The sequence below is a fragment of the Hydra vulgaris genome, chromosome 07 (assembly GCF_038396675.1).
Source record: "Hydra vulgaris chromosome 07, alternate assembly HydraT2T_AEP".
Lineage (NCBI taxonomy): Eukaryota > Metazoa > Cnidaria > Hydrozoa > Anthoathecata > Hydridae > Hydra > Hydra vulgaris.
The window spans coordinates 14,710,396-14,727,500 of NC_088926.1; the positions used below are offsets into that span (position 1 = coordinate 14,710,396).

The 17,105-nt window shown below is 28.8% G+C and overlaps 2 protein-coding genes across 3 annotated transcripts in view; one reads left to right on the forward strand and one right to left on the reverse strand.

Moving 5' to 3' along the window:
- Positions 1-16,634, reverse strand: part of LOC100206310 (transmembrane prolyl 4-hydroxylase) — a 47,037-nt gene extending 30,403 nt beyond the window's left edge. Inside the window, exons 1-3 of the mRNA XM_065801151.1 lie at positions 16,240-16,634; positions 8,528-8,697; positions 8,360-8,453 (exon numbers count right to left, since the gene is read on the reverse strand). Of these exons, the coding sequence (XP_065657223.1) occupies positions 8,360-8,453; positions 8,528-8,697; positions 16,240-16,597 (622 nt within the window). The 5' untranslated portion in view covers positions 16,598-16,634. The remainder of the gene's footprint in view (positions 1-8,359; positions 8,454-8,527; positions 8,698-16,239) is intronic.
- The window catches only part of LOC100202697 (transmembrane prolyl 4-hydroxylase), a 22,422-nt gene continuing 21,936 nt past the window's right edge, over positions 16,620-17,105 (forward strand). Inside the window, exons 1-2 of one of the 2 annotated variants that reach the window (XM_065801150.1) lie at positions 16,620-16,676; positions 16,904-17,011. In XM_065801150.1, the coding sequence (XP_065657222.1) occupies positions 16,979-17,011 (33 nt within the window). In that variant the 5' untranslated portion in view covers positions 16,620-16,676; positions 16,904-16,978. Of the gene's footprint in view, positions 16,677-16,903 lie in introns of those variants that run through there. The other variant, XM_065801149.1, reaches the window with a different exon arrangement.

A 17,105-nucleotide genomic window follows, 5' to 3' on the forward strand; every position in this document is an offset into this window, starting at 1 on the left:
TGTGATACTAAATACATTCAAGTGAGAAAAAATTTTTTCCATGGAATGTTGGTCATCACTGTATATGACAGATTTATTGTGATGGTGCTGATTCATTCTTCTTTTTTATAGAGTTTGTTTTCAATGCAATTTTTTAGAGACTATTCACAAGTGATAAAGGAACAAAATAAGCTTAAAAAAAACACTTTTTTTTATAAAAAATTCTATGAGTGGAGGACCACCTTAAATATTACTTCTTACACCTTAATTATAGCTAGAAATGGCTATGACTAAATTAACTATGAAATGACAGCTGCTTTAATCTTAAGAAGCCGTTGCTATGCTGCATTTTTTTCAAAGATTTACATTAAAATGAATTTTTACCAACTCGTTTTTGTTTATTTTAGTTCTAATGGTATATTTTACTTGATTATAATGTTTTACATAACATAGCCCAGCAATTGTTTTATAGTGGGTTTGCAGTGGACCTATATAAGCATTTTGAGCGGTTAATTGGAGTTTTGCTCCTCTGTTACTTAAGGCATTCTCTAATATTGGCTAACCGATAACTTTTTAACATGTAATAAAAAAGCTAGTTGTTGGCTAGCCAATTTGGCAGCTGCCACTAATGGTCCACTGTGTAACCAATGAGCTTTACTACAGTGGAAAAACAGTGAGAAACTCTCAAAATGCCTATAAAGGTCTACTAAAATTACTAAAAATTACTAAAAATACTAAAAGGTTGTTTAAAACAATAATTTGCTGTGTGTATTTTTTTTATCAAGTCAAAATTAGCTTAAAAATACTTAAAAAATTGATTACTTAGATTTAAAAAAAAAATGTAAGAGGATTATTGTAAAGTTTTTATTCTAAAATAATCAAAAATAGTATTATTTGTGGATTCAAAATGAGCGCATTTAATACAATAAATATATTGTATTAAAAGTTTTATTTAAAAATTATTTCCATTAACGTTCAATACATAGTTTTATATTCTGTAATAACAAATTTCCTTTGTTTTAAATGATTATCCATTTCTTTACACTGAAAGTCCTACAACGTGCCTCTGAGACTTTGAATAATTTCCATTCGATTTTACAACTATTATTTGAATCAATTTTGGATAAAAAAAAGTAAATAAGTTTTATCCTAAAACAATAACTTAAAAGTTATTGCAAAATAGACCTTTCAAATTCATTTATGAGCAAAAACCAGTAAGTTTGGTAATGCAACCTGTGTAGTTTTGGTAATGCAACTAATAACCAAATTTCCAAAAGATCTTTTTTGTTTCAAAAGCAAAGTTTATATTTTTCAGACATTCAATTTAGTAAATATTACATCCAGCAAAAATTTTTTATTAAAAACCTATATAAAAAAATTTCATTAAACGTTTTGTTTTTTTTAACCCAAGTACAATATTTGTTAACTAATAACGGGTGGTTACTAAAAATCTGGACTAACTGAATTTTAAATGCCACAAGCTAAATCTTTTTTTCTCATGCTTATATCCATTTTAAAGCTTATTTAATTCTCTATAAGTTAATTTACTTGTTTTTAGATAATTAATAATAATTAAGAAAATAATGATGGCCAAGCAAGAAGAGGTAAGAAAACGGATTTACGAGTTCTATTTGAGTAATAAATTGCAAGGTAAAAAGTTCACAGTAGCTCACTTCAATGCTGAAAAAATTCCAAGAAGCACTATCTATGATATAATCAAACGTGTTGAGAATGATTCTGGGCACAAAAGAGTGCAAGGAAGTAGTCATGTGGCCAAAATCGTGACCCCTAAGGGTATCAAGTGCCTGAAAACCATATTTGATCACAGTGACCAAGTTTTGATGAGGCAAGCTGGTCGAAAATATGGATGGAGTCATTCACATATCATTAAAACTCTTGCCAAGTACACTGACATCAAAAGTTATACAAAACAGGGTATACCTCATCAACAAGAGAACCAGAATGAGCGAATCAAAACCAGCATTGATCCTTGACGACTAGTCTTACTTTACGCTGTCACACTCAAAAATTAATGGAAACAGCACCTACTACTCTAGCAATAGAGACAAGACTCCACCAAGTGTTAAATATCGCAAAAAGCGCAAGTTCGATCCCAAGGTGCTTGTCTGGCTGGCCGCTTCTGACAAAGGTATTTCAAAGCCATTTTTTGTCCCCAGTGGCCTTGCAGTCAATAAAGCCATCTATGAAAAAAATTGTATAAAGAGAAGATTAGTGCCGTTTATCAATGCTCATCATGCCGATGGTAATTACATATTTTGGCCGGACCTGGCGTCATCGCATTATGCCAAAACCATGACCAACTGCTATGAGACTCATAACATCAATTTTATCAAAAAAGTTGAGAATCCGCCAGCCACACCGGAGTGTTGTCCAATAGAAGACTTTTGGGCTATTTTGAAAGGCAAAGTGTATGAGAGTAACTGGCAAGCATAAGATGTGAAGCAACTACAAACCAGAATAAAGCTTTGCCTGAAAAAAATTAACCTTGTATTTTCACTTTTTGGGTCAATTCGTGTTAGAGTTGGCCAAATCCGAAGAAACAGACTGGTTGAAGACAAACTTAATTAAAATAAATAACTAAAAGCTCTTTTTAATGATAGTTTTATTTAATCTCTACCATAAAAACAATGGGAGTAACTGCCCATGAAAGTTTGTCCGGATTTTTAGTAACCACCCGTTATATTAAATTAAGATTACTTGAACTCAGAAACTTAAAAACGCTACGATGATATGAAAACGCCATGATGATATGAAAATGCCATGATGATATGAAAATGCCATGATGATATGAAAAATGTCAAAATTTTAAAATGTGGATTTATTTAGTTTATAGCTTGATTTAAATAAAATGAATAAAAAAAAACCTGAATGTTATTTTTGTAATCGCCATGCATAAACCCTTTTTTTCGATGCATTCGGTAATGCAATGCATTTTTTAAAACGACTCTTATATTTACAGTTTTTGGTCAAAATTTTTTTTCAAAAATAACATATATAAAAAGTTTAGACTTTTTATAATTGGTAATACTGAAAAAAAAAATCTAAGCGACACAACAATAATCTAAAATCCTGTGAGCCAATGACCTTGTTGCAATAACGAACAGAGAGCCATATACTGATGATAATGATAATGATGATGATGATGATGATTATGACAACAAAGATAATGATGAATAGGAATTTTTTTCAAAAAACTTTGGTTTAAAAATCAAACAATTAAACACTTGTTCATTATTTGTTCTTAATATAGCAAAAAGATGTCAAACAAGTAAGCACTGATAGCACTAAATTACTTTATTGTGTTTCAGTATTGTATTAAATCTGAATTGTAATTTGTTTCAACATTGGTATTACCTACAAAAATTTCATATCATTGATTGTCTAAAAATTTCTTTAAGCAGGTGTAAACTCTAATATAATGATGATAATAGCTATGTAAAGAAAGATACAAGTAAGGTTGACAAATCTTTGGTTAAGTACATGGGACAATTTGAAATTTTTTCTTTAATTATCCTGAATTGCAAGACTATTCAAGAAGGTCAGCAAATTTTCCAGAATATTCTAGAACGTAAAAGTAAGTTGTAAAATTTCACAGCATTTTAGGGGCAAATATTGCAAAAATACTTTTAAAGATAAGTTTAATAATTGTTTTTTACTTAGATGTGCTTTATTTTGTAGAACTTCAATGATTTAGATAAATGTAGTTCATTTTAGGAAGTAGCGATAGACAAAGTTTTTATATATATACCAGTGTTCTAAAGCCAAATATATTATATGTTAATGTTACCGCCTTCATTAAGAGGTGCATGAAATTTCCTGCCTTCAAAGTTTTAAAATTAGTTATATATGCTGTGTTACAGGTTGGTTTAACTCATTGGCTTACAAGGCAGTTACAAAGTTTCATTGTTTCTTTTGCATCTGGAACAGCCATGACAGTAAGGACAAATATTAGAGAAAAGCGTGGCCACAATGGACCAAAGTGTCTGTGGGCAAGAACAATGTGAAGTGAAAGCTGTTAATAGAACCTCAGAAGGTACTTTGTCATCACTGTACATCAACTTAAGCCTCAGCAAGCAATTTGTCACTGCTCTTGACATGCAGCTAGCACTTTTAAAGTACATCCAAGATCTTCTTCCAAAATTTTTAAAAGATATAAAATATCAGAATACTAATGGGTGCAATATTGTGCTTGGATGGTGTACCTGTTCGTACTTTTGGTGTACATTGTCAAGTCCACATTTGGAGACATTTGTTATGGCTTTGGGTTTATTAATAGAAATGAAGCAATTGCTTGGACTATTAGATAACGGTTTAAGTCAAGATCTTTAAACAATTTAAAAAATGACCAAAGTATTAAAAACCAAAAAAAAAAACGCAAAAAACTGATGTCATCAATAAGTTCTCAAAATCTATCATTCAATAACATTAGTCATCTTCAAAGTACCTTTTCTTGTGTTGAGTCTTATCTCTTGCAAATTTCAACTGATACTTACTCCTTATGAGACTAATTTGAGTTCAGTTATCTCATCTTGTTATCTTAGTGCTGATGGTTATCTTCATTTAATTTGTAAAGACTCCAATATTCACATGCTTGGGCTGAGCATTTACATTTGTAAGAACTCATCCATTTGTCAGAAAAATAAGTTAGAATCCATAGACTATCCTTTTAAGTGCTTTGTTTACCACCACTTCACTCTATCACTTTTCTCTTTGTTTTATATTGTTTTCCTTCATCTCAAGTCTGCACTCTTTTCAATGTTATTTCTGATCAAATAGATCAAGCTCTTTCTTATTATACTTCAGCCAATATTGTTCTTCTTGGTGACTCTCTTATCACATTGAATGACTTGGTTCTAGTGTCAGTGACTCAGCAGGTTTCAAGGCTTAGAGTTTTTACCTTTCTCTATAACTAACAACTCACTTTCCAGACAATCCGAATCATTTACGATGGCCCTTGGGTAGAAATATTTTTTCTTCCTGCTAAAAAATGTACTTCTTGTGTAACTTCTTGGATTTAGGCTGGCATAGAATTTTTTATTTCCTCTCAACAATTCCAAGTCAAGCCCCACTCTTCTCCATGGGTTTCCTCTCATTGTGCTGCTGCAATTTCCAATCGTAACCAATACTTCCATTTTTATCTACAAAACAATTCTCCAGAAAACAGACATCTGTTTACTATCGCTAGAAACCATTGGAAAAAGGTTTTGTCTAACGCCAAAGAACGCTGTTCTCAGGTCATGAAATCGCATATTTTATCTAAAAAAAAAAGGCTTCAGAGACGTGAAAAATCTTTAACAGTGTCTATAATAAGGGCAAATCTGTTATTAGTCCTCTCTTCCTTGGTTAAGATTTTGTTACCTCACCTAAACACAAAGCTGATTTGTTTCCTTAGAACTTTTTATCAATATCATCTCTTGATTCAACTAATTACATCTTACTTGATATAGCCAGCAAACAGGTTGACCAATTGCTTGATATTTGCATCACTTCAGCTTCTGTAACTTAAGTAATTTCCTAATTAGACTCTTCTACAGCTTGTGGCCCGGATAACATACCTGTTATAATCTTGCAGAAGTGTTGTCCGGAGCTGTTATCTATACTTTCAAAACTATTTAACAAGTGCTTATCAGAGTCTTAATTTCCAGCCTGCTGGAAATCAAGACTCTGATAATGACTCTGGCATCTGTTACCCCTTTTTTTTTAAATTCTGAAGAGTAATCTGACTCGTCTAACTACCATCCCATTAGTCTTCTCCCTATCATAAGCAAAGATTTTGAGTTTTTAATTAATAAACACTTAATCTCTCATCTTGAATCTTATAACTACTGATTTGTTAATGGTAATAACTGAGAGGTTTTATCATGCATTAGATAGATGTGGAGATGTTAAGGCAACCTAGCTCTTGACATTTTTAAAGTCTTTGATAAAGTTTAACAACCTGGTCTTCTCCATAAGATCTCTTTTTTTTAGTTTAAGATTATCTTTACCTGAGGCTCAGGTTGAATCAGATATCTTTGTTGGACCATAGATAAAAAAGATCAAAGACCCCAGTGAGTTTTCAAAGCTCCAGAACATGAGGAAAGTGTTGTGAACAATTTTATTGAAATTGTTCATGGTTTTCAAGGTAATCACAAGGCTATTAGATTCTCATAAAGAATTACACCATAATAGGATGCAGAATGTCACTTAAAGTCCATATCCTCAATGCTAATTTTAATAAATTCAGGTAGAACATAAGTGCTTACACAAAAGAGTAAGTGCTTTTATTGGGATTAAAATTATTGTTTTAATTTTTCAGGTTAGATTTGGAATGAGGTTATTAGGAACAATAACAAAAACATAACAGCAAACTAAATTTTGGGGCTACTTCATGAAAGAGATAGATATGAGACCATAGGAGAACAAAAATTTTTCTTTACATCTTCACTTCCAACAAAGCTGTAAGCAACCATTATTAGAGTTGGAAGTTACTGCAAGAGAAAAGATGAAGTCTGTAGAGCAAGATAACGATTGACAGATGACTTAAAAGATTGCAAATTAAATGAATCAAGAAAGCAACATGAAGGAAGTGAACTCCGAAGAACTGATGTTCAAGAAAAAAAACAAGAAGAATAAGACTTTTTGGAGCACTTAGGAACAATCACAGAAAAAGGATGAGACTTTATTGAATGACGAGTAACATGAAAATGAATTTGAGTAGATGGCACAAGAGACGCTAGCTCTTCAGAGCAGTGCCCATTATAGTATTAGTAGAAAAGAGAAAGAGAAGCAACATTATGACGATGTGATAATAATTGGAGGTTGGTCGCAAGAACAGGTCTAACTATGTTTACAATGCATTTTTGCACCTTGTCTAAAAGAGAAAGGACATCATTAGAAGAACCGCCTCAGATATGGTAACAGTATTCCATACAAGGACAGATTTGAAATTTATAGAGATAAAGAATAGAATCCGTAGTAAGAAAGTGTCGAGCACGATAAAAAGAATTTTTGAAAATAGGAATAACAAATGCTGTTTTCCAGCATGCCGGAAAACAACACTCCGATAAGCACTTGTTAAATAGTTTTGAAAGTATGGATGGCAGCTACGGAGAACACCTCTGCAAGACTACAACAGGTATGTTGTTTGAACCATAAGCAGTAGAAGAGTCTAAGCAGGAAATCACTTTAGATACAGAAGCTGGAGTAATACAAACGTCAAGCAACAGATCAACCTGCTTGACGGCTTTATTAGGTAGAACACAACTAGTGGAATCTAGAGATAATGTTGATGAAAAGTTCTTAAACAATTCAGCTTTGTCTTTAGGTGAGGTGACAAAGGCTGAAACATACAAGGAAGGTGGAACAACAGATTTGCCCTTATCATTGATACTGTTAAAGATTCCCCAGAAGTAACGAGAGCCTAATTCTTGTGATGAAATGAGAATAGATCTTGTTCATGACCTGAGATAGCAAGATTTAGCGTTAGACAAAACCTTTTTACAATGGTTTCTAGCAATAGTAAACAGATATTTTTCTGGAGAATTGTTTTGCTGATAGATATGGAAGTAACAGTTATGATTAGAAATTGCAGCAGCACAATGTGAGGAAAACCATGGAGAAGAGTGGGGCTTGACCTGAAATCATCGAAAGGGAATAAAAGTTTCTATGCCAGCCTGAGTCCATGAAGTTATGTAAGATGCAAAATTGTCAGCAGGAAGACGAAAGATTTCTACCCAAGGTCCATCACAAAGAAAATCACGGAAAGAGTCCCAGTCAGCATAAATATTAATATAGTTTTTACTTGTTCAGTCTCAATAAAAATGAATTTTTTATATTCTGTGGTTATAAAATTAAAGTTTGTGCTCAATGTTGTTGTTTTTCAAGTCATAAACGATTGAAACATAACACTTAGAATTCAAAGACAAAAATTGTGTTGCATAGTGTAGTTAGTGATTACCATATCAAATTATAATCAAAATGTATTTAAAATATTTAATAGAACTACTTTCTATAGATAACTAATCTTCCTTCCTAACAATATTAGATGTGGAAACAAATAGGCCTATAGTGAAAGTCCTCATTTAACTTTTATAAAGTCAAACTATGCTTCTTAACAGTTGTGGGTAGCACATTTTCCATTGACAGCCTCAACTCGTTTACAATAAACCATGTAGGAATAGTAAAAGTTACGTATATTAAAAGGTCTTTGCATAAGTTAATAGGTGGTCTTTATTTACTAAGCAATTCTTATTAACTAGGAAAGATTTTTACAGTATTTAAGAATTTTTTAGAAAAGGATAAGTCAGAATTTTATTAGGATCAATTTTTAATATGTTTTAAAGCATGTATTGTATTCTTGAAATTATATTGTATATACCGTCTCCATTTGGATCCATTTTTAATACAAAGAACATATCATCTGCATCTTGAGAGGTAAATATTATATCTGCAAAACACGGAAGCAAAGTAACCTAAATATAAATAAAAAATTGAATATTTTCAGATAATATGCGAAAATGTATTTCATATTAACTATTTTAATCACCTCATCAGGTTCAATAAAGCCATCCTGATTATAATCCCACTCCTTAAATACTTCATTTGCATTTTTAAACTCAATATTATTGAATTTTTGATTTACTTCTTTCAAAGATTTTACTTTTGCCAAATCTATAAGCAACTCGCATTCCTCTTCATCAATAAAGTTTTCAATTTCTAAAATATAAAAAAGTTTGTAATAAAACTTTAACTTTTAATGCACAAGATCGAACAGTTTATAAACTTTAAAGTTAACTTACAGTTTATAAAGTTAAACTTTAAAAACTTTTAAAAGTTGTCTTAAGTGAACAAATTCATCAAATGACTAATTAAGTTCATACATATGTATGAACTAATTAAGTTCATACACATTTATGGACTAATTAAGTTCATACATATGTACGGACTAATTAAGTTCATACATAAACTAAGTCCGTACAACTTAGTTTATGTATGAACTTTATTAGTCCGTACTTATGTATGAACTTAAAATTTAGTAAAATATATTCAGTATTGACATTGCTTTTCAGTTACGACTTAACAACATACGAAGGTATGTTGAAATGACTGGCTTTTGATTTTTTCTTTTTTTTTACAAACTTAAAAAAGTATTTTTGAAGAAAAGGTGGTTAGGTTGGGGAGAGGAGGGATGAGGGACAATTGAAGAATTGTATTTGCGGTTTTCTAAACGGCTTTATATAATTAATAACTTTAATACATAGCACAACTATTACCAGTGAATCTTTGAACATAGACAAGTGGGGGATTATGAGGATATAACCCCACCCTAGCCTTTTTTTTTGATGCACCCCTAAATTAAATATATTATTAAAAAAAATTTGAAAATATTATATAAATAATCTCAAAAAAAAAAAATCACAACTAAGCAAATAATAATAATTTAAATGCTACAAATAATGGTAAATACTCTGATTCTACGCTACTGTTTCAATAAATAAGATAACTTATTGTATAGAAATCATTACGTTGAATTAAACTCATTACAACTAATATTGCTTCTTTAGGTAATGCGAGGCTGTCTATTAATTATAAAATTTTTTAAAGATTTTTACATCTCCCCTCCCCCTTTGTCAAACTTCCAGAAAACCAGAAAAAAGTAAAAGGATGGTATTCTGAAAATTAAAAATACCATCCTGCCCGCCTAATCAATCTTATATAGAGATTTATAAAAAGGTTGCGAGATGGTTTATACTTTATAAAAAAGTGACCTCATCCTGCCTCACTTCGAGCACTGTATATACATATATATATATTTATATACATACATACATAAATGTGAAGTCGGCATCAGATTAGTGAGGTCGACAGAAAAAATGTAAAACAATTGACCATAAAACATCGAAACAAAATCAGTGAATTTTTACACTTGGCAGTGTTTGAGGTCAAACAAGTCGGCAGTAAGGTAGACATTTATGGACTTGTGGATCATGAACAGATAAAGCGTGTAAATATTTTGCATGCAAAACTCACATCATAATTGATCTTGGTTTATCTTTTACTAGGTCTTTTAAATATATCAAGTGAAGAAAACTTTGGTTATAAAGGAAACAACTGTTTTCTATAGACCTATAATATATTTACCATTGTAGATATTAGTACATATGCTAGTTGATCAATCTTATCCCTCAACACCAATGATAATTTCGAAAAACTTTATCTATTGAATTATTATTAAATTATACTATTATTAATTTTTCTGTTGAATTATTATTAACTTATTTTACTGAATATTTATTGGACACAACCATTATGGATATTCACCCCCTTTTGTTGATCTTGAATTAAAAAGCTGAAGCATCTCATGAAAAAATTGCATTTCATCAAATAATAAAATGCCTTTAATACTGATATGATATTTTAACATTTAATTTTTTCTATAATCCACTCCACATTTGCACACTTTGTTATCAAAAGGCAAGTTAGCCATTTCTTTAAAATATGTTTTTTCATCTTTAATGAGATGATTGCCTATATTATCATACAAATTTGATATATGATCTTTTATATCATTTTAAGGTAAAACTTCATATTGATCTAGATCTAGATTTAAATCTTTAGTTGATGAATAATTTTCTTGATATAAAAGTGCCGGCAGTCTTTGAATTCCACACATTTCTTTGTTTAATTTGTAGACTACTTTTATTTTTTTTACAACTTTTATAATTTCCCCTTTCAACAAGTTTTTTTAAAACTTGTTAATAATTTCATGCTTCTTCAAATTTTTATAAAGTTTTTTTTAATTTTGATGTATTTTTTTTTTTTGCTGCAGTTGGTGCCAAAACTTCATGAAAACTTAATACTGGTTGGAAAAATGAATGAGATATTTTTGAAGATTGGTGAATATTTATTGGACACAACCATTAAGGATATTCATCCCCTTTTGTTGATCTTTCTTGAATTAAAAAACTGGAGCATCACCATAAAAATTGTATTTCGTCAAATAATAAAATGCCTTTAATACTGATAGGATATTTTAATATTTAATTGTCCTCGTTTCTAATTTTTTTGTAAACAAGTTGGGCATCTGAAGATTGGCAATGTGCCAATATTTAAAGTTTAGGTTTTTCAACTATTGATTGGACATTAACCTGTTCTTTATATTGCTTAAAATACATCATCTTTTAAATATATTGTTGGATCATATAAACAGGTGACCATGATTAATTTATGAGGATGGTCATCAATTGTGGACCCATCATGCCATAATTGAAGGTGTCATTTACAATTGAAATTTTTCAATTTCTGTAATAATAACGCTGTTGTGTGTCCTTAAATTTTGAACTTACTTGAATTAATGAGCATTCATTAATTCAAGTAAGTTCAAAAATTATATATAATAAGAATTTTGACATTATCTACCATTTTTGATTTTTCTTTGTGTGGCTGATAAAAGGCTGTGTTTGCTTTTCTTCTATAAGCATTTTACTGGGAATAATGTTAATAGGTGTTTATATATTTTATTTCTGATACAACCCTTAGAATTTGAAAATGAATGCTGGGATTTTTCTGTTTCTTCTAATTTACACCAGCTTCTGCTTGAAAATGATTCTAATATTGTATGCTTGTTTGTTTTGTTTGATTTTGCTATGGATTGAATTTTAGTTTTGATTTTAGGGAAGTTGCGGTAATAAACATCTGATGATACAATAAAGTTTTTTAATTGCTTATCAAATATCAAAGCATAGTAATTTATCTGCTCTTTTAGTGTAACTCGTGATAATACAAGCTCGTGTGCAACCACTTTGGCAAATGTACAAGTTGTTGGATCAATAATAGACAATGTTATTGTTACACAAATCCACAATCTTAAAAGAATAAACTATTTATATATACTCTTATATGCTTTAACTTGATACTTGACATGTAACTTTTGAACATTTTTTTAATTGATAACTAACAGCATATATAATGAATCAAACTTAAAAAATAAATCTGTCTATATATTGTATTTAACAAAGATTTATATGCAAGTACATAAGACAATACATATCATTATATATGATATTATATGCAAAATTATATTTAAGATTATATGTAATATTATAAATCTAATAACATTCGTATTAATAATCGTACATAACAAAAATAACATAGATTTCAAAACATAACGGCGAACTTTTCTGTAAAAAAATTTTGTTTTGAACTTTGAAAACTTTCCCGCAACTTTTGAAAACAGTTCTGTCACGAACGACCGAGATAATAAATTTGCCGAAAACTAAAGCCAAGAACATAGAAATAGAGAACAAGCCGAGAATATAAGAAGTATTATTTCCTTATGTTCTCGGCTTTTATATTATAATACGGCTATTATATCTATTATAAATCGGCTTTATATTATAATACAATCAAATCAAATCAAATCAAATCAATATATTTTCACTTTAATAATAACTGTATATATACAATCGTGCGGGACATTTACAAACAGTTATAAACTGATGACGCGTAAAGACCTATGATGGTATAAATATAGCATAAAAATAATGATAATAATAATAAGTAATAAAAAATAAATAAAAATAAATAGTAATAATAATAGTGATAAATAGTAATAATAATATTAAATACAGTAATATAATAAGTACTATCTATATATTTTACTATATATAGGTATATATTTTACTATATATTTATCTATATATATTATAGTGATTATCATAAGGATAATGCAAAAAATATATATATATATATATAAAATATAAAAATCATAACAATATCAATAACAAAAAATATAACAGTAAAAAGAAGGAAAGAAAGGAAGAAGAGTCAAAGAAGTAGAAGCCATAGGAGTTTTGTTGTGATCCAGCATTTTTCAAGCATAGAAAAATTGAATATGAATTAAAAAAAAAAAAAAATTGTTATAGAGAATTAAGCGGGACGATTGCATAGAAAATAGTTTATTGTTTATTTATTACATGTTATATGGTTTAGTAGTGCCACAAATTTTAGAGCCATATAACTTTACAGGATGATGAAAATGAGGGTACTTGAGGGTAATCGAGACTCATTTTAAATAATCGTCGCGTTATTTTGACAAGGTTCCAACTGATTTTTTTTATATTAGAGGAATAGCAAATAAATCGTTTTATCTTTTTTTTTTATTGTCTAAATAAAAATATTTATATATAAGTTTTTTGTTTATTTATGTATTTTTATATATCAACCAAAAAAAGAGTACATAGACAAATAAAAAAACAATAATATAAATAATTTTAATTAAACATGAAAAAAAAGTTAAAAGATTTTTTCTAAATTCTCCTATAAAAAATTTCAGTTAGAACCTTGTCAAACCAACGCGACATTTGTCATCGGCGCAACCGAACCATACTTTTTGGTGAACGCGATTGCACAATGTGCACATAAAGTTCGTGTCAAAATTTTTCACTTTAGTTTTTGTTATATAAAAACAAAGTTTTGTTACCGTAAAACAAAAAAAATTGTGTTTTTTTAATTTGTGAGTTGCATGGTAACTTAAAAGACGTGGTTATATGTATCAAAACTCAACCGATTTTCTGTTAAAGTTAATCAAAAACGAGCCCCAGCCTTTGTGCGTGAACATGTTTTGTAGTGAATATTGACTTAATTCTAACCCCTAATCTGTCTTGGAGGTTGCTTATAAAATATAATTTTTAATTACATCAAAAAGTGCAATAAAAAATATTTCCAACGATACCATATATGTTGCTTTTTTTCAATATTTTGCTTTTTTTCGACTTAACAAAATATCAAATAAAGCAAAACGCAGTTTTTGCTGAAAGAAACTTTTACATAACCCCCCCCCCCCTTCTCTCTATTGATTTGTTTACGCTCAATGGATCAAAAGTTATATTGATTCTAAAAAGGTTTATAATCAGGAGGAAAAATTTATTAATTCAATATTCTTGAAAACATTAGTAAAAATAATAAATGCGTGATTATTAGATATGACAGACACATCGTAGCGGTAATAATTTATTTTTTAAAAAATGTCCACCAGAAACAGTTTGCATTTTTGAAATCATGATACTTTATACAATTATAATTTAAGTTTTGAAAATATTGTGACAACACCTTTTTTAAAAAAAAGGAGTTAAACGACTGGTCATGGATTTTTGGTGTTCAAGATAGATTACTTTCGGAGATGGTCCAAACTTTAAATTTTGTAATATTAATATTGTTATAAAATAAGATTGTTTTACAAAAAAATACAGTAATCGAAGCCTGGAAACAATATACACCTGAAAAATTGGGACCGACTGTCCCAAATGTGGAAAGAAGAGAAAAACAATTTGTAATCTTTTTTGTAGTATATTAAAATATATTGAAATTTATCAGTTAAATTAATTTATCTAAAAAAATTTCTTATCGTATAAAAATGGCGACCAAGGAAGTTTGAAACCCCCTCTATTTGAAGGGGTTGTCAACATTACGAGGTCATAACTTTTGAACGTTAAAATGTTTTTTAAAACCCAAGCCTTCAGCTGCATCTTTTAATTGCGTTAAGCTTCCACTAGCTGATCTACCTGATAACCACAAGGTATGACCTCATAATGTTGATAACCCCCTCAAATAGAGCGGGTTACAAACTGTCTTTGGTCGCTACCTTTATACAATAAGAATTTTTTTCTAGATTAATTTATCTTCCTGATAAATTTCGATCTATTTTAAGATACTACAAAAAAAAAACTTGCTTTTTTCTTCTTTCTACATTTGGGACAGTCAGTCCCGATTTTTCAGGTGTATATTGTTTCCAGGCTCCGATTACTATAATTTTTTGTAAAACATTCTTATTTGACACCAGTACTACGAAATTTGAAGCTTCATCTCTGGAAGTTACCTATCTTGAACACCAAAAATCCATGACCAGCCCGTTTAACCCCTTTTTTAAAAAAGATGTCAACAGAATATTTTCAAAACTTAGTTTTTTTCAAAACTTAGTTTTTTTCAAAACTTAGTTTTTTTCAAAACTTAGTTTTTTTCAAAACTTAGTTTTTTTCAAAACTTAGTTAACTGCACAAAGTATTGTGGTTTCAAAAATGCAAACCGTTTCTGGTGGACATTTTTTTAAAAATAAATCGTTTCTGCTACGGTATGCAGAATGATATAATGTTTTTTAAAAAATACAAACAACAAATGTCATTTCTGGCAGACAGAAAAAATAGGTCTCAATAAAGCACTAATTGAAATTTTAAATAGCATTAAAAAGTTCTGCGGAACACTTATGATAGAAATGCGGAATATAAATAAATATGCGGAACACTTATGATAGACTGTGATAGAAATACTGCTAATCAATTTTCTATTTTGTTTTATTTTTAAATTTTTTGTGAACAATGTTGTATTTTGTTGTGAGAAAGTGAAATAAATAAAAATGAAATAAAAATGAAAGCAATAAAAAAAGATAATAATAATTAAAAGATATTATATAAGCTATAAAACTGGAAGATGTTTTGAAAAATTCTGATGTTTACAATTAAGTAGTTTTTAATAGTCCTCCTATTTAACTATATTTAAATCTGTAGTTAAACGGCTCATGGGATCGTCCATTAGCGGCTTATGGGATCGTCCAAAAACTACGCAACGCAAAATTTCACAATAGACAAAACAAAAAAAGATCAAAAGTTTTCCCTCGCAGAGTCTTAATCTAAATAAAAAATCAAAATCATCCATTAAGTATAATGAAAATCGCCTCGCAAAAGAGCTTAATATCTCCTACTTACTTTTTAAAATATATTTTGCGTCCCTAAATATATTTTATGGACAATCCCTATCTGAATATATAAATATAGAAGCCTCTCGTTCCTGGAGACTTTGAAACGACAAAAAAAATATTATTAACATAATTATTATTATAAAAAATATTTGTTTTTGTAATCTATCTCTAAATTAATAAATATATAAATTATTAATAATTTGTAATTATTGTTTATATCTTTTATATTGCTTTCTACACTCTATAAAAAAAAAATCTTCAAGGTTGCTTAACTGCAGCATTACCTTTATTAAAGGTAATTTAAAGGCTTTATATTTATTACTTTTATAATTTATATAAATATATATGTATATATATATATATATATATATATATATATATATATATATATATATATATATATATATATATATATATATATATATATAAAATTTATAAAGCTAAATTATAAAAAAGATTGCTGAAAAGTGAATTATTAGTTGATATAACCACATTTTTAAACATACCAAAAATGAAAGGGTTCAAGCTTATTACTCTCATAGTAACTTCTACATTCCCTGGCAACTCTACTGTCTTTTCCAATCCAATTTTCATAACTTTTACATCTGGTAATTTGATTCTTTTGAAATTTAGAGTTTTATTTGTATGTATTAAATATTCATCTTCAGTTTTATTGTCTTCATTTGATTTATCTTCTTCGTATGCCTTTTCAGTATTTGGGTAATCCGAATTTCTCTTCGTTGAAACATTATTTTTTTCAGACAAAAATGTTTCCATAAGTTGTCGCTTATGATTTAAGCTTAGTTTCTCTTTACAATATATTTCAAAAAAATTAAAAATTAATATATATATAAATGATTTCATTTTTTTTTTACTGCAAATATGCGTTGAAGAATAACGGTAAAAGCCGCAAGCAAATCTTGTTTATAAAGAATCTCTTTGAGTATGCAAAATATTCTGGATGATTTGATTTTAAAAACTAGTTTTTTTATAAAAGTATTATTACATATATATTATAAGTACATATTCAGTTTGTTGAACCTTTTTTTAGAAATCAAATTTTTTCAATTTTCAATAAAATATTTTTTTTATTTGTCAAATATTTTGTTATAATATGATTAAAATTTTTATTGAAACTGAATTTAACTTCCGACTTTAATTCTCATTTAGTTATTATACAGACCCTCAAATCAAAATGCAGACCTTCAATTCAAAACGCAGACAGACTACAATCAGTTGTAAAACATGGGTGAAAACATATGCGCCCTTATTTTAAATGTATTTTAATTTATAAATTTAAATACGTTTAAAATAAGGGCGCATTATATAATAAATTTTAAATTCTTGTGTTTACAAAGTCTTACTAATACAA